Source organism: Condylura cristata, unplaced genomic scaffold (genome assembly GCF_000260355.1).
Source record: "Condylura cristata isolate star-nosed mole 26May11 unplaced genomic scaffold, ConCri1.0 scaffold00022, whole genome shotgun sequence".
In the NCBI taxonomy this organism is placed as follows: domain Eukaryota; kingdom Metazoa; phylum Chordata; class Mammalia; order Eulipotyphla; family Talpidae; genus Condylura; species Condylura cristata.
The window spans coordinates 16,372,368-16,390,730 of NW_004567123.1; the positions used below are offsets into that span (position 1 = coordinate 16,372,368).

Genomic DNA, 18,363 nt, shown 5'->3' on the forward strand with positions numbered 1-18,363 from the left:
CAGAGGGCAAGTTAGAACCATCCTTCCAAACACAATCGATTGCTTCAAAGGGCCGCTTTCAAACTATTTTTCCATTAATTTGAGTCCTAACTTAAAATAATCACCACGCTTTCACTGAATTTAAAAGTGAAAAATAAAGGGTAGAGGAAATCTGCAAAGATGTTTTAAAAGACATACCAGTTGGGTTTGCAACTACGCACACTTTCTTTTTTACCATGCAGCCTGGCTTTCACCATCTTGCCAAAATCAAGTATGTCTCAGGAGGCTCATGGTATGAACAGAAATGCTGAACTAAAAGTTAATTTCCAAGTTTTAATCTGTCAGAGACTGTGTGGTTCTGCGAAAAGAGGCATTTAACCTCTCCATTCAGTTCCTTCCTCTAGACAATGAGGCTAAAACTGGAGGTACCTCACCGAGTATTACGGAACTGGCTAATTAAGGCTAATAACTAAGGCCCTGGAAAGAATCAGAGAAGACTATGTAAGTGCTGAGCATTTATGGACCACTAAGAGTCACAGACACTCCCAAAGGACATGGATTCTGTGCAGACAGCACAATCCCTTTTGGTGATTACTACCTCCTTACAAAGGAGGTATTGGGTGTTGAGTAGCAGGACCGGAAAAAGGAACAGCGCACAATGTCGTTCAACAACACCATCTTTATTCAAAAATATATATCTATGAGACATTTCAGAATATACTGCTGCCGCCAACGACAGCCTATACTTCTAAATAAAGTCCTAAATTAATATACAAATTTAAGCTTTAAAAATATTCTTTAAAAAAAAAAAAGAAAAGAAAAACAACAAAACAAAGGAAGATTGAGGAAGCTTTGAGGAATAAGACCTAAAAAGGAAAGGTCCTTTGAGGCCCATGGATGCCCTAGAAGAAAAACACAAAACAAAACCACCCACCACCCCCACCCCCCAGATCACTTCATACATCCAAGGAGAAAGGTTCATTTAAATTAAACAAACGAAGTAAGCACACGTGGGGAGGGTGTGGAAAGAATTAAGAATTAAAAAACAAAAGCATTTCATTAAAAAACTATAAAACAAAACTAACTTCCTCACAGGAAGTCCACTAGTAACAGGTGTTAAGAGGCCAACACATTCATTTACATAATTGCTGCAGATTCATCTCCTGTTCTTGCTGTAATAATTATGCACCAAATCCTTATTCAGACTCAATCAGATAGAACATAACAGTGGGCAAAATCCATTGTGTCGTAACATTTTCATTGAGCTGATCAAAGATCTACTCCACCCTTCTGGTTGCTTTGTGGCTAGCAGGACCCCGCTTCCTGGGTGAAAGCACAGAAGCCCAAGGTGGGGGGCTGTTCAGAAACAAGCCCCGACCAGGCCCAGAGCAGCACACCGCACGGGGAGGGGCTGTGCGCCGAGACAGCAAAGACGGGGATTGATCTCGCAGTTTCAGCAAAGCCACCTACTGCCCTCTGGCCTCTGGAAGCGAAACTTTATATACTCATTAATTTAATAATGACAGAACAGGCAGTGTCAATAAGCAAACAACATACAGTCTGAATTCAAATCTGAAAAATAGCTCAAATGCTACTGGGTTCTACAGAGTTACGCGGAACACCTGCTAAGCCTTTTCGTTGCTCTCACTTTATGGCAGGCAGCAGAGCTTCTTAAAGGGAAGCCTGTTATATTTTAAAAACAGATTAAGTTTTAACATGTTTAACATGTAAAATTACATGTAATTGGCTTTTTGGTAATCCTGAAAATAACCACTCAAAATAATGGAGTTTCTGAAGCCCCCTTCACTGAATTCCCTTTTTATAGCTTTTGGATTTCAGCCTCTGGGCTACAATTCCTATTACACTATTGGGGCAAATTGTTTTCTGCCCTTTCCAATGTCAAAAATAAGCCTGCAAAATAGAATGATTGACAGTTAGCAGGCCTAACTTTTTCTAAAAGCAAGGTAAAAATCCTCTCTAACTACATTATATAGTCATGATGTCAGCTGGCATGATAGTGAAATTTAAAACCCAAAATTAATATTCCCGACTTCCCCCTCCCTTGCCCAAGGTGAGCCGTCCATAACATCTGACCAAAGCTCTCCTCCTCTGGGCACAAGGACATGAGCAGTGGCGTGAGCTAACGGACAGACAAACATGCACAAAGTGTCATTTGCAAAGGAGATATTCAAGTTTAGTCACCATACTGTGGACCTGCGCCACACAGTGAAGTAAATGTTAGTGCACCCTACTCCCCGAAAGAAGGGGTCAAAGCAACACCCACGGGAAGCCGATTCTCAGTCTGCCTCAGATCCTGGGGCCCACCAGCACCAGTTCCAGTAACTGCCTTCACAACCAGAAGATGTTTAAGGAACACGCTCTGTGACAGCGGTGGGGGGCCTGTGATAAGTGCACCTTGGGAAGGCTGTCTGTAGGAACCGGAAATAATTTATCTCTAACTCATGTTGTGATCCCTGTTACTCTGTCTCTAACCAGGGACTTTTTGTCCCAGATCATCTTTGAATCTTATTTGCCAGATTCTCTTGTCTGCTTACCAGCACACTTAACCTTTGACTATAAATAGCTAGAAGTAAGGGTAAGGAAGGATCCTTGATTTGGCAAAATCATTACGGCAAAACTGCCTGACAGCTCTGTCACCAGAGCGAGTCCCGCAGGGGAAGCCTTACTGAACGTGAACAGAAAGGAGAGTCACTTTCATGACAGACTGCTGTCATAGGGGACAAGATTTTCTGAAGGTTCCAGAAGCACACATGATTTTCAAAACTTCTTGGGTGTAAAGAGAGTTAAAAATGGAAAACCAATAGGGGCATGAAAACATGAAGTGGGGGAAATTCATATTATTTCCAAATATGAATCTAAACTGGATTCTACTCGCCACTGTTCTGAACTGTGCTCAGCAGGAGAGGCTGGAGAGGAGAATCAGAGTCTGTGGGTCTTTCTTGAGTCCGGGGGCTGGGGCTACAAGGTTATTTCCAACCACGACCTGCCCTCTTCTTCCCGCTGGAACAGGTGGGAATCTGAGGCACGACACTGCCCTAGTCAGTTGAAAACAGGTCACCAGCAGAGGGCAGGGGGGCCAAGCCCCCTGTGACGTTGGGCAGCAATGAGAGGTCTGGCAAGCTCTGAATATGCGACTTCAGCTCCTTGCGTACTTGGGTCACACGAGCGAGCTTCTGTTTATATTCCTAAGGAGACAGAGAGAAGTCAGTGCGGTTAAATCTGCACGTGCTGATGGTCAGGCTTAACCAGCTGATAAAGACAAGTTCTACTGCTCTCCCCAGGCGGCACTCTCCCAGTCAGCTGGACTACTAATACACTACCGGGGTCTTCAAACTCTCAAAAGGTGAAACTAAATCCAAAAGGAAATCCGAGTTCACACTGACAAAGGTCAATTAGGTGGTATTTAACTTAGTGACTGGGACATGGACATAAAAAGAAGTGACATTTTGTACTTGCGTTCTCTTAATGAGTTTGTATGTGTTTCAAATGCGTTATAAAATACAGATGCTCAGCTTTTACAATGAGACTCCACCTAGACATGGCTAGAAAAACATCACTATAAAGCTAGACTCTGAGTTAAACTTAGAGATGAATACAGATTTATCAATTCCAAGAAAAAGCACTAGAGAAGTTCAAACTACCCCCTGCCATTACCTGTGTCCAGGACTTGCTCATTCCATACCTCAGTAATTGCAGCAAATTCCTGCAGTTACACGTGAAAGAGGCCTTTTAGAAGTCTCTTCTAAACAGGCCAGACTTATCTGTCAAAAGCCAGCTTTCATCAAGACACTCCCTGTGAGAAAGTGAAGCACAGCAGCACACTAGCTCTCTGACTGCTCAGAGCTCATCGTCTTCTGCCAGCTGTTACTTCTCACACCTTCCCAAGCCCCTCTGCACAAGTCACTGTGCGTTTGTTCATGATTTCTCAAGGCTAGAGAGACCTGTTCTCTTGGTGCAGCCAAGTCCTCCCCGGTCCTCTGCCTGCCCGCTGAATCCCATCTCTAGGAAATCACCTGCGAGACTGGTCTGGAGCCCACTTCCACTGGCCGCCTGGAGCCTCCTGCGCAGGAGTACACCGGGCCCTACCGGCTGCCTGCTCCTAGGCGGGCTCCACAGCGCTGGGCTTCTGTGCTCCTCTAAAACAGGACTTCTCTGACGGCAGCAACTGGGTCTACTTTTTCCTTCCTCAGTTCTCAGTGAAAGGTACTCTTGGTAAATCTGTATGAAATAACAATCCTGGGTGACGTGAGGCCTGTGTTTTATGTCGCCCTAAGGATCTGTATTTTTGCGGCTGTGTCATCCCTTCTCAGAATTTCTGCAGAAATAAGAGGCTGGGCCACCACAGACTTACAATGCTGTCGGCATGTAAGAGAGAGTACTGGGCTGAGCGCAAAGACTGAGGTCTGGTTCTGGCTCTAATGTCCTGTGTGATTGTGGGCGTATTTCCTCTCTTCCTTTGTTTTCACTGTCTTATCTAAAAATGAAAGAATTAGGCTACCCATAAGATTTTTCTTAAAGTTCTGGAGTCTTTTGTGCAGACATCTCAAGTACACTTGGAGAGGAAGAGAGCTTGAGAGTAAAAGCTTAAGCGATCCTGGAAAGGATGGTAAAACAGAAAATAGGTCAAATAAAGAATACATGCTTCAAGTTCTAAAGACAAAGCCTACGGCAAAATGAGAAACGGGAATCAATGCCACGAGCATGGAGGCTCTGCCCCCAGGTTACTGTAGACAGGCCGCGCTCCGCTGAACGAGCCGTGCACACAGGTCATCCTACGTACGCAGGAAAAAGCCAGCTCTCAGCATCCTATTTCTTTCCTTTGTAGCCTGTTATTTTGTGTAAGCCTTAAAACCATGGCTTAGGTAGATTATTAATAATTGCTCACCCATTAGACTAGTTAGGCGGCTGCTTCACGCAGCACCCACCAACCCCAGCAGTGCCCAGTCATCAGCAGGTACCAATGCAGCTGCCCAGTAACTTCACACTAGGCAAAGCACATTATGTGCAAGCATACCACATTATTGCCTTTCGTTCTTGAAACTGAAAACTAATTTCAAATCTGAGAATCTGCGATGCCCAGGTGCCCTTTCCTTCCCTCTATAAACATTTTTCTTCTTTGGGTTTATATACTGCAAGGGAAATGAACGAAAATGACCGATTCCTATTACTGAACATGAATTCATTTAATAACTGACATCTCTGGAATTCTACAGACACAAAGAGTAAAAGAGTTACTCAATACTTTACCCACTGCTCCCTGCCCAAATGTGACAAAGAAAAGCACCCCACTCAGAGTCTCCCATTCTGGTAGCTACACATAGTGTTTCCGTCCAAGGGATTCCTTAAGAAATTTGAAAAGCTGGGATCAGAGTCCTGGGCTTCTGGCTCTTAGGTGATCTCAGACTTTAGCAAGTGTGTGTGGGTTAAAAAGGCAGTTGATCTTATGAGACATCACCATCTATTGAAGTAACTTTCTACCATTCAATTAAAAAACTATGCCATTTGTTCCTGTTTGGGCTGGGGAACTATCTCATGACATTTAGGTTACTATTGTGGGTAGACATTATCAAAGAAAATTTCAAAATTTATCAAAATTTCATTTTAATAAAAAGAGGTATGTCCCACATCAAAGCCCTTCCTTTGGGCCACTTTGAACGCAGCTGCATTCAGCCCATAGCTCCCCATGCCACTGAGTTATGCTTCCCGCAGGGATTTTTTTTAATGCAAGTGCACGAGTCTAGGTACAGGACATCACTAGAGAAAGCGTGATCAAAAAACATACAGTTGCAAGATAAGGTTAACATACCAAAATCAACTGCTTTCCTCTAGGCTGTCAATGAACAAGTGGAATTTGAAATAAAAACACAATATGCCACTTAAAACACTGGCATGCAAAACAACGAAATATTAGGTACAAATCGAACAAAATATGGTGTAAAATCTATAAGGAAAACTACAAAACTGATAATATCTACCCACAATAGTAACTAACTTCAATGTGATGAGACCACTCAAATTGTTTTGGCTCAGTTAAGTGTGCTGCATCCCACAATCCTCTTTAATACAGCAAGCACCACTCAAACAGAGGAATGATGTGGCAAGGTGGTCACATGCTCCTTGTTTAAAATACTTTACACTTGTGTGTAATAGAAGACTGAGCCTTTAATCTAACGTTCATGGCACTCTAACTGGTACTGGAATTCAAGAGATCAGGACCTGCACAATTTATACCAGCAAGACGTTATCACGGCAGTGAGTGCTTCTGCTCATCAGTCTTTTCTAGCTACTGGTTGATTCACCTCAAGCACAATTCATATGGCTCTTCTATACTTTCACCTTCAGAAGCTTGCCTTTGCTGTACCACCAATTGTAAGCAAGAAAAGACAAGGCAAACCCAACAGAACTGTTGCTTTTCCCTTCCTGTTCATTCATAATTTATACTGAGCTACTGGCAGAGCTGAGGGGTTGAGCTGAATCCTTCCTTCAGCTACTCACACCTATTGCAGCAAACCCTACCTCACCCCAGGGGAGCCATGACATAGGTGAGAGTTCTATCAGACTTAATGCTGCTACAAAGCAGGGACCTGTGATAAACTTCCTGGATTTAACTGCCCCTCAAAAACCAATGGTTTAACGCACAGAGGTAAGGCCCAATGTATAGCTCTAAGAGAATTTCCAGTACTTATGCTCCTGGCAAAGCCTGGGAATCTCGCCTCACAGGCTAAATTTGCAGGAGAAAACATGTCCAACATCCCCCTGCTTCTATGGATCCAGTCACCACTGTGTGAACACAGACCATCAATGGAGCACCAAGACAACTGGCGAAGGGCAGCAAGGCTTACACTTTCTTTGCCTTTTTTGGTTAGAGCAGTAAACCAGACCTGATATGCTGCCGATGGGCTCTGGGATAAGAAGGTTAGAAATGACAGGGGCTGACACTGCAATGACCTTTCTACAGGAATTTCATTTTCAAAACAACAAATTTATAAGCATTTCCTCTAGCAACTTATGTAAGAAACACTGATTAAAAAGTAAACATTGTCAACCCTATTTTTTTTCCTTGCTAGAAGTATTTAACAAAAGAAGAATGATGTTAGCAATCCGGCCAAAGGCAGGGACTTGACCTGGCTTGATAAGATTTCTAGTACCAAGATTCATGTTTTCCTTTATCTTGCCCTGCTGTGCTATATAGGACATATGGTATATAAAAATCACCCACTGCTCGGCTACTCGCAATTAAGACTCATAAAGGGTTATTATGCACGAAGCAATTTATGAAGGGCCCTATTTTAAAGGTGTCCCACCACAATGAATTTCAGTCAAAGAACTGCTTCATCAGATGAAAGTTCAGAGTTAGGCAGAAAGGGGGAAGTGACTCTCACGCCCTGATGTTACTTAACCACGACCGCCAGGTGACTTACCACACCACTGAGGCTCATAGGATCCACACTTAGGATCCTACTTAAACCTCAATCAATCAACCAATTTATTTTTGTTCATTTTAAAAGGAAAATATTTAACGGATAAATCCTTGGATTAATAAGAATGTTGCTTATCATTTTTTTTAAAGAATCTATGTGGGAACAAAAACCATCACTGACCTGTACCTCTCCCAGCCAGCTCCACGCTCTCATATGACTGAGTGGCAGCTGCGACATTTCAAAATGATACATTCTGGGGTGTCACAGCAGGGCTGGAGCTGCTGAGTAAGACACTGGGGAAGATAAAAGGAAAAGAGGAAATTGTGGCTCCAATCCAGCGTGCTCAGGGCCTCCAGAGCTCCCGTACTGACACCAGTGATTCAGATATGCAAAAAGTTTTCACAGGAGGGAAAATGACAAAATGTCTACAAACTAGAGGAATGTTCTTGGGTGACCCAACCATCCACTGGAGGAGTCAAATGGGGAAAAGTTTCTTAAACTTGAAACTGGATCACAAAGACTTCTAGTGTGCCCGGAGGACAAATGGTTAATAGAGAACTTCTACTGCCACAACAACTGAAGCCCCAACCTGACTGTGATTTCTGAAGCAGGGAAGAATAAAGCATTCAATAAAATAAAAATGAAAGCTAACATCAATTTTGAACAGGCAGAATTCTCAACCATAATTATAAAGCTAAATAACTAGTTTAACAGATGTCCATAACATGCTTTAAAAAGATACTTTCTAAAAACACACCTGGATCCTTCACAAATGCTTACACTTACGCAATGGGACCCTCATTATGTGAAACCAAAATGTCAAAGCACACAGACCATTATTTTTTTTTCTTTTTAAGTTAGCCATCAAAACTATACATTCTATGCAAATAGCATAGCCCACACACTCGTTTCCTAAATGACCATTTTAATGGCAAACCAAGTTATTGATGCTAAACAGGTGAATACCAAATTTGCAGATCTTTCATCTGCTTCTCCTTTGGAGCTCTATACTGGTCTAGTCGCGCACTGCTGGAGGGTAGGTGAGAAGCAAAAGAACCGTTTCCACATAAAATAATTAAAATAATTCTAAACTATGCAAGTGCCAAAAGGTCTGCCTGGGGCAAGGCAGCCTGTAGGTTATTGCACTGCATTTGGCTAGAGCAATGAGACTTCAATTCCTTTCTAATAGTAAACAAAAAGTGAGGGTATATTATCCACTCCTCCAAATGACCAGGGGTATATAACATCTCTCCCACTGGAGGGAGGTAGTTGTGGAAGAACAGAAAAAAACTTAGCCAGAGAATCCAGGTTCAAATCCTACCATGTGACGTGTGACTTCACCATTGGACAGAGTCCTTGGACATAAGATGGGAAGGAAACTGCGCCTCCACCCCAGGATGGGCATGAGACTTGACTCCCTGAGCTGTCCGGTGCGCATCAGCACCTGGGAGTCGCAGAACAATCTCCCTTTCCCTGCTGATTATTGTCTGAGTAGTACCTAATCTTCTTAACTTACCCCTTAAGAAAAAACATGCAGAATCGAAGAAAATTATTAATGTGCTACACAAAGCACTCAAGTGTGCCCTGAAAACTTGTAAAATTTACTATAGCTGAATTGAAAAAATGAAAGGGCCCTTGATTTCCAAGAGCAGAGAGGAAAAGTCACAGCATTTTATATCTAAGTGGTACCAAAGCCCAAACCTATCAAGCTAAACGCCGAGAAAAAGGAATTTTTTTGAGGAGTAAAATCTAGACCTTACGAGAATATCTAGAAAGAGACTTTATTAAAGTTATACTCTGACCTAGACAGGTGAAGACAGGACTTGCCACCTGAGATGAGGATGCCGTGCCAAGCTTCAGGATGGTGCTGATGCTGAAGAGTGACACTACCGAGAAGAGTTTATATTCTAAATAACCAGATAACCCATAAAAAGAATGGCAGGCTATGTGGAAGGAAAAAGACGAGGACCTACAACAGCATACTTTGGGAGAGGAGATGGGGAGACCTCAGAGCTACAAGTTGAACAAGCATCAACTAGGTCAGGGTAACCAGTGAGAATTAAAGGGGCAAGAGTGTTCCAGGCACAGAGAACAGCACATGCAAAGTCTGAGACGAAAGAAGGTCAACACAATAAAATTCAGTGGAACAAGAAATATGGCTGATGAGGTCATGCAGGGTAATGGGGCGAACAGGGCCATGTAAGCATCTGGGCCTCTTTTCTAGAAGCACCCAGTAAATGTGTAAGCAGGGGAACAGCAGGCGCAGAGCTGCATTCTGTAAGCATCACAGGACTGGCCTGTAACAGGTGGGTTACAGGGAATAAAAACAAAGGCAGACGCGGCTACTGTAGGAGACCAGGTGAGAGATGAGGAGGGTGGAAAGGAGACAGGAGAAGAAAAGGGACAAATTCAAAAATGAGAAGATAAAAAAAAAAAAAACTAAAAACAATGACTGACTGACCACTCTGATGTGTAAGACAAGAAGCGGGAGGCTGCTGGACAATGGTGCAACGAGTGCTGAGGAGACTGGGGTACAGGGAGACTCCCAACAGATGCAGAAACAGAGAACAGGGCAAGGCTGGAGTTTGGTTCTGATAAACGGCAATCCCACCCTCCAAGACAGGGAGGGAGAAGGAAAGGAGTGGCTAGAAGCAAGAAGATGGTATGTTCTGGCCATACTCAGTTTGAGATAATGTGGGTTGAAGTACAAGAAAGGTTCCAAGCCGGATCTAGATTTAAGCCATCAGGATACAATGGTAGCTGAGGCCCATGTAAATATGTCACTCAAGGAAAGGTCCAGCCTGTGAAAAAGCCTAGTGGTAAAAATGAAGGAAAACTTTACCAAATGACAAGAAATAAAAATAGTCTAGAACCAGGAAAAAGTGTGGTATGCAGAAATCAGAGAAGGAAAACATATAGGGGGTAATAAACAGCAGTAAACACTTTTATAAAGGAAGCCAAAAAGAGAAGGAAATGAGAAACAGGCTGAGAGGTCCTATCTTGGAATTGGACCCCTGGCGGGGAGTCTGACAATAGTTACTTCAGCGCACTGCAGCTATGGATGCCAAGCTGCAGTGGGGAGAGAAGTGGAGGCATCCAGGGAAAATGGCCTGGTGGGAGTCAAATAGGAACAGCGGTGCTGGTGAGGAGCATGCTCATGTGAAGGTGATTTTTCTTTCCATATCAGAGGCACAGCATGCCTCCGGCCAAGAGGACATCTTCAACCTACCTACTGGTGAGACGTCACCTACAAAAAGGCAAAAAAAAAAACTGGCCCTAAAGGTCCTGTGTGATAAGAAAAAGCAGACACCATTTAGACAAGTGCTGAACTTGTTTGTCTCTAGTGAGGATAAAATTGTAACTTTATAAATGAAAAAAATCAAAGATAAAAAGGCTGCAAGGACACAGGACTCAATGGAGAAAGTCAGAACTGTAGATGTTATCACTGACTCCTAACTGCAGTGAATGCTGCCTTTATGGGAGTGACTCTGGCTCCACCTAGCCCCATAGAATACAACAGTGTGGGCAAAGGACTCCACCACACCAGGTCTTATGAAGAAAAAGTGCAATGTATTTAAATCACTATCCAGATCCTTAGCAAATCAATAAGGAAAGTTCTGCTGAGTCAAACTTTGCACCATTACGCTGCTCAAAATACTCAAAAGTGCCTAATGACTGGATAACCAAGAGTTGGCTAGACTTTTTCCAAAAGAACCCAAACAAGAGAATAAGGAGGCCTACAAAGTAACACCAACAGCTGGCTGGTACCATCACCTCTACCATAAGACAGGACATACCTCTGGGCATCCCTGGACTTTCTTTACAAAGGTTACATTTTGATCCTGATTGTAATCAAACATTTTTGTCCTAATCACAAAAAAAGACTCTTATTTTAATTCAAGTGTTCCATTTTTTCAAAAGAAAAACAAAATCATTGCTGTAATTTCCTAGATTACAAATATGGCACAATCCAATTTTACTTTCCTCAAAAATGTCAACTTGCAGCGGGAGCACAGGCCCACCCTAACAGCAGTAGGAACATTCATAAAGACTAAAATAGATCTTTCTCAAAATAACACGTACCATTGGGTCAAACAGGCACTTAAAAGACAGTAGAGCTCAAACTTCTGTAATCTGAACCTTGCTCTCAAAATCATGCTCACTAAAGTCAATGTTAAAATAAGAAGTAGCTACTTCCTACAGCTACTTCAAATATAATCAGGTAATTTAAAACCCAGAAGAACCCCTTTTGTCTAACTAAACTATGCAATGTTTACTCTTTCATGAAACAGGATAACTAGTGAATATATACATCTTCTATCTTCTACCTATCTGTCTAAAAGATTCAATGAAGCCCTAGGCTGCTCCTGATGAGTTGAAAAAGAACTCCTAAGACAGGGATACCATCAACTGGTGGCAAAAATCTTAAAACATTTAACTTTCAGTATCCTTAAAGATAAGCAGACATCTGAACAGAACTCATTTTTAGAATTATAGGAAGGAAATAATTCAAATACTGACAGTTGGTCCAATGTTTTAACAATAATCATGGAATATTCAACCAGACATTCAAGAAGTCATTTAAAATGCTTATAAGGCTTTTTTAATAAGTGAAAAATATCAAGTTTTAAAAAAGAAAAAAGCACAACAGAAAACCATCCACACATCATGATCATTTAAAATAAAGGATATTAAAAAAATAAAGGCTATACCAAAAAATAGGCACTTACTTTAAGTTAGTGAGATAGGGATTTTTTTTTCCTTTATACTTATTTGCAATGTACATTTTATAATAATAAAAAGAACGGAGTATCCGTTGAATAAGAATATTCTGGTAGGCTGCCACTTACATGGTGGCCGGACGCTGTTTTGACTTAACATATATATGCGCTCTATAACTATGAAAAATTAGTGCTGCACATGCCAACTAAAACTCAGTAGAGCTGTTCCAGAAAGCAGGAGGAATCACCAAAAGTTAAGCTGTTAAGTATGAAAAGAACTATGGCTAGATGGCATTCTTGCTGAAAGATTTGGAGTCATGTCACTTTTTCCAAGTGAACAGTTACCTTAGGTCACCAAGTATGTGAAGTGCATTATAATGTGGCATTTTTTAGAGACATAAATATCAATGGCTTCACACCATAACATAGAAAGAACACACGCACCTTATGCACACAGACATGCACCTGAAGAGGTAAGAGCTCCAGCTGCAAATGTGGCCTGAGCCAGCAATGAGTAAAGTGAATGGAAGGAAACCAAAGACCCAAGATGCAACTCTAAACTCCAAAATAGTCACAGAACCACAGGACTCAAGAAAAGCCCCACCTACTAGAGGGAAACCTGGGGGAAAAAAATAAAATAATAAAAGCTACAATATCAAACAGGGATGAAAAAGCACTGAGCAAAACACCGTCTGCTCTGTGAAGAAAGACATGATAGCATTCCCCCACGACTACTTGACAAGTGTACGCCGGCTGACCTGTTTCAAGCGCTGCTCACACAGCCCAAGGTTCTGACAGCACTAGTAGTCTAGGAAGGACGGTGGCATTAAGTGTAGCGGACTACTGGGCCAGCCAGGTATGGCAGGGCTCTAAGTTGGGGCAACTCTAGGCGGGGGTCTCTCAGTTGCCAATGGTCATCATCAGGGGAGGGGAGAACTGACTGCAGAGGTGAGGAGCAACAGAGTGCTCTATCCAGCCATGAAGTTGCACCCTGAGGGAAGGGAGGTGGTTCCCACAAGGAACCATCAGTTTAGTTTACCTCCTCCCCCCCACCCCTGCTGTAGCCAAAGAAGTTCTCAAGCTGTGGTAACCACCATTACAGACAGCTATATAAAGAATCACAAGAGAATACTACATCCTGGGTGATTTTTCCCTTCCCCGCTGTGTTGTCTGACACAGAAGGTTCACCAAAAAGAGGTTCTCCCCCACACCAGTTCAGCCAAAAAGAGGTGCTAAACTGGGGTAAAATAGCAGCAGCCCTACATTCAATGAGTCAGTGTTCCCCCTCCTCTCAGAACAAGAGCACACGGAGTGACATCAACGAGGACACTAAGAGGCCTTGGCAAGGTGGGGTCTCTCCGGAATTAGAAAGGTTTTCTCTGAGACCACTCTAGAATGTTTCACACAGTCACTTTAATGACCCTGCATTCAATGTCACCTCTGGGGATTTTGAAACTAACTCAACTCTGACTATTCCTCTGTGTAGCAGGATGTCTTCCTGCTATTGACTATGGAATCAAATTTAAACAAACAGCAAACAAAACCACAAACCTAATTTCCTCCTCTGAGTTTCTTCAAGTCAGGAGTAACTCTCCACACTACCTCTTGATTTTGTCCAGCCCAATAATCCTGTTAATGACCTGACTTACACATCCAGGAATTTATGATACTTTATTTTGCATAAGGAAGCTCGCAATTATGATTGTGTCTCAGCTATTTAGTTAAGCACGTGACTAGATAAGCACACTTTCCAGAGCTGGGGGGTAAACACTGCCCACTGAAAGGGCTACCACACTGTCCTCCACTGCAGTGCCTGGTACCTATGGCACTTGAACAGGGCTGTGGTAATGTCAAAATAAGTGGTACTTCCAGCATGTTTTTTAAAATTCTGTAGCAGAGACTAAAGATTTAAATTAATAGAAAAACACCCCCATACTGTTCTTATTTTTTAATAAAAGTGGGAAGCATTCAGTGAGGAGAGAACAGTTTCTTTAACAAATGATACTGTGACAACTATTATCTAAATACAAAGAAAAAAATTGACACCCTACCTCACACCCAATACAAAAATTAATTCAACATGTACCAATGACCGAAATACAAATGCCAAAACTACAAAAACCCTAAAATATCGGAATAAATCTTTACAACCTGGGATTTAGCAATGAATTCTTAAATTTAACACCAAAACATAAGCAACAAAAGATAAAACAGATAATAGGACCTATCAAAATTAAAAAAAGTTTGCACTTCTAAGGTTATTATTAAGAAAGAAAAATCTTATAAAATGGCAGAAAATATTTACAAATCATCTAACTGATGAGAGTCCAAATACAAAAGTTTTATAGTTCAACAACAACAAAACAATCCAACTCAAAAAGGCCAAAAGGACAGGGAAAAAAATTGCTCTTAAAAAAAATAAAGAATATACAAATGGTCAACAAGAGCCCCCTGGTGGTCTAAGGGTTAAGTCTCAGCACTTCAGCACTACTGCCTGAGTTCAATCCCCAGCCAGGGAGCTAACCCACATATGGTACACTGCCTTGTCCACTGCTCCCCTCAGCAGTCTATTTCAGTAAATCCACCTGTTCTGCTTCCCACTGTGTCTCTGGTGAATCCTCGTCCCCCCTTGACCCCCGTATCTCTGGCCTATACCTAGTTTTTCAATGAAAAAATTAAGCTGTTAAAAAAAAAAAAGGCCAACAAGCACATGCAGAGATGCATAACACCTCTGGACACCAGGAAAATGCAAATCAAAACCATGAAATACCACTTCACATCACTAGGATGATTAAAATTAAAAAAGACAGGCCCTCCCTGGTGGCACAGCGGATTAAAGCACAGCACTAAGAAGTTAAAGCCACTTCCGCATGAGTTTGATTCCCACCTGCCCCGGAGGAGATCCACATGGCGCAGCAGACCTCTCCTGACCCGCCCGCTGCTCCCCTCAGCAGTGTACTTCGTGGATCTGCCTGTTCTGCTCCCCACTCTGTCTCTGGTGAATCCTCTCACCCTCCGTATCTCTGGCCTGTACCCCAGTTCTGTATGAAATAAATAAATCTAAAAAAATTTTTAAAAGACAAATAACAACATGAGTGAAGATGTGGTGAAACATGGTGGAAAAGTAAAATAGTGTAGCTGTGTAGTGTACACAGGCAATTATAGCAGCACTATTCATAACAATCAGAAGGTAGAAACAACCAAACTGTCCATCAACGAATGAAGGGTTGTAACCCCACAATGGCAATTTGATCATGAAAAGGAATGAAGTACTGATGGAACAATGCAGAGGAACGTCAAAAAAATATGTTAAGTGAAAAAAGTCAGAGACAATTCCATGCAATATCCAGTGTAGGCAAATCCAGAGAGAGAAAGTAGCTGGTAGTTGCTGGGGCTGAGAGTAACAGGATGTACAGAGTGACCCATTAATGGGCACATGGTATTCTTTTAGTGGGAGGAAATGTGAAAAGCTTCTGCATCTGATATAAATGATGGTTGTAAGATACTCTGAATATACTTAAATGCTACTGAAATATATACACTTTAAAACTGTTAACTTTAATGTTCTACAAACACTAAAAAAAAAAAAAATGTGCAAACAGGCATACATTTCCCCAAAGTCCCTCCTCATGTGGCATATAATCTGTGCAAGTTCCCAGTGGCATGTAATTCACACAGAGAGCTATCTCCTTTTACTTCCAAACACCATGATGTCTGATATGGTATGGTGGTAAAACTGAAGGTACTTGTTTTTTTATTTTTTTCTTCACATACACACTTTCCCACCTCTTTATCACATCCTGATCATTCAGATGGGAAATACCCACATTATGCTTCATCCAAATTCTGACTACAGCTTGTGGCCTTCTAGCAATCACGTGAGCTAAGTCAAACAAAAATGAACATTCCCTGTGTTTTAAGAGCTGAAGTTTACAGGATTTTCTGATGCCTCTGGCCTTTACCTTCTTGAATTAACTTTCTCTATTCTTGACATTTCTTAAGTCTGGGCTACATTTGTACACCTCCTACATGTCCTTTCCCCCATTTCTAGGTATTTTCATGTTCACGACAAAGCATCACAAAGACTTAAGCAGCTCTCCTTCCAACCCTTTCTGGAGTTTTAAGGGAAAAGGGGTAGGCCAATGTAAACCATAACATATAAACAAAAGCAAAAGCAGGAGAAAAAAAGTCTCAAAATGAACCATGACAGTACTCAAAGTATAAGTAGCCCAAAAGATAAAACCTTATATATCATTATCAAACAGTCATCTTTTTTTCCAGAACAAATATTAACTGAGGAACAATTATGCTGAAGGCACAAATAGTAGACAGCCCAACTGCGGCTTATGGTGTTCAAAGACTGATCATTCACATTTGATAATTCTCTTTTAAGTTAAATAAGTGTCTGGTCAATTAAATATGTTATTACTGGTTTTTTTTCCCTTGGTCTATTTCAAGACATACACAGTGAATTAGGGTATTTCCTCACTTATGTAACATGTGTCACATTGTATTTCAACTCCTTCTTACCCCCCTCCTAGGGGAAGTTCTCTGGAGCACATCTTGCTCATCTTTGTACACCTCCTGATGTACGTGAGTTTGTTGACTGTCCAGGAATGAAGCTGCTCCCTAAGGGCCCGGCGCCCAATTCCCATGGTTGGGAGGTGGACCTCCTTCCCACATCATTTTTTTGCTTCTCTTTACATATAAATATTATTTCTCTTCTTCAATTTCTATTTTCTTTTATAAAAACATTTCATCATTTGCCGAGAAGTTTGAATTTAACCTTAAGCCACAATCAGAACTGTCAACGGTCTCCTTAATCTACATGAGGTACGATTACCTGGTTTGGCTTTATGTCACCTGTGCTTTTTATGTTGTATGACCTCCCTCAAGCCAAAACCATCTCTGTGTGTGAGCTGTAACTCCTCCCTCTGCCCCCACACCCTAAGGTTTGATTCTTCCTGGGTTCTACACCATCACACATAGTATTCCAAAGTTTAGAAGCCACTGAGAAAACAATAAAATTCTCAAGTAAAAGGGGGCAAAAAAAAGGCATGCTCATTACATAAAGGAAGCAATACACTTGAAAGAAGTAATGTGTCAGAAATTAAAACTTAGGGAAGAAAAGAGACTCTCACTTCCAGAGGTCTAAGGATTCCATATATTTGTACACATTGATGGCAACACAACGATGACAAAATGAAAGCAGATTTCCTTAGCTTTGTGATATGGCAGTTTTAGAATAAGGACTGACAGTGTTATGAAAACAAATGACAGAAAGGGAGGTATACACTTTATGTACTATACTTATCAATAATCTTTTGGAAAATGTGAAAGAACTCCTAATAATGCATCTTTCAACTGGCAAGTTGAAGCAAAAAAACACCACAGGATAAGACCAGTCTATCTCACATGGATGTGAAAGCAAAATTTTAGATCCTAGAGAGCAGGTTGTTCATATTTATAGTAAACATAGCTAGTCAGCGCTCATCACCTTGTGTTGTATCTAGTTTGTTTTCTTATAAATGCAGCAAATTTAATTCCATTTTTATAATGAATGGTTTTGCTCAAAGGGCTAAGGCTCATGATTTGGGATAAGAAACTTAGTTCAGAAATCTACACTTTCCATCGACGGGCCCTTCCTGTTCTGGTTCTTAATCATTGTTATACCAAAACCCAGATGAATGGAGGAAATTTGGGCTGGACGTTTACAGAACAAACCCAAATCTCTGACCCTTCTCAGCCTTAATGGCCTCTCTTCTATCCAGCAACCATTGGTTGCTCCACAAGAATGAAAGAAAGAAACCAGAATGACTCCTCACGAAATATAGTGAGGAAAACAACTTCAAGGAGAGAGCAAAGAGTTAATCTCCCCTACCAACCCAATCTCCTTCTCAAAGACTGTCCTCCATGGTAGCTTGCCACACTCCCCCCCAACAACAGCTGCTCATGATAATCAATGTCTGACAGATCAGAGAAAACCCTTAATGTGTTGCCATGGGGCAGTTCAACAGATGGCATGGTGACTTACAACCAGAATCATTAATTACACTCTCTTATTAGTCCCGGGGCACAGTGCTGAAAGTGCTTCCTCAGTGAAAGATGAGCATTTCAGATAAATGACTGTCTGGTACTGCCTGTGAAACTTCCTTTAGGATTTCTGGTCAGTGCTGATTTCTAAATCTAAGCCACACTATTTTTTTTTTTATTACAAAGTT

The 18,363-nt window shown here is 41.6% G+C and overlaps 1 protein-coding gene across 2 annotated transcripts in view; it reads right to left on the reverse strand.

Annotated features, from left to right (window-relative positions):
• Positions 1–657: 657 nt before the first annotated feature.
• The window catches only part of RPRD1B (regulation of nuclear pre-mRNA domain containing 1B), a 49,299-nt gene continuing 31,593 nt past the window's right edge, over positions 658–18,363 (reverse strand). For both annotated transcript variants that reach the window (XM_012728462.1, XM_004687199.2), the window contains one exon: positions 658–3,185. In XM_012728462.1, the coding sequence (XP_012583916.1) occupies positions 3,036–3,185 (150 nt within the window). In that variant the 3' untranslated portion in view covers positions 658–3,035. The remainder of the gene's footprint in view (positions 3,186–18,363) is intronic.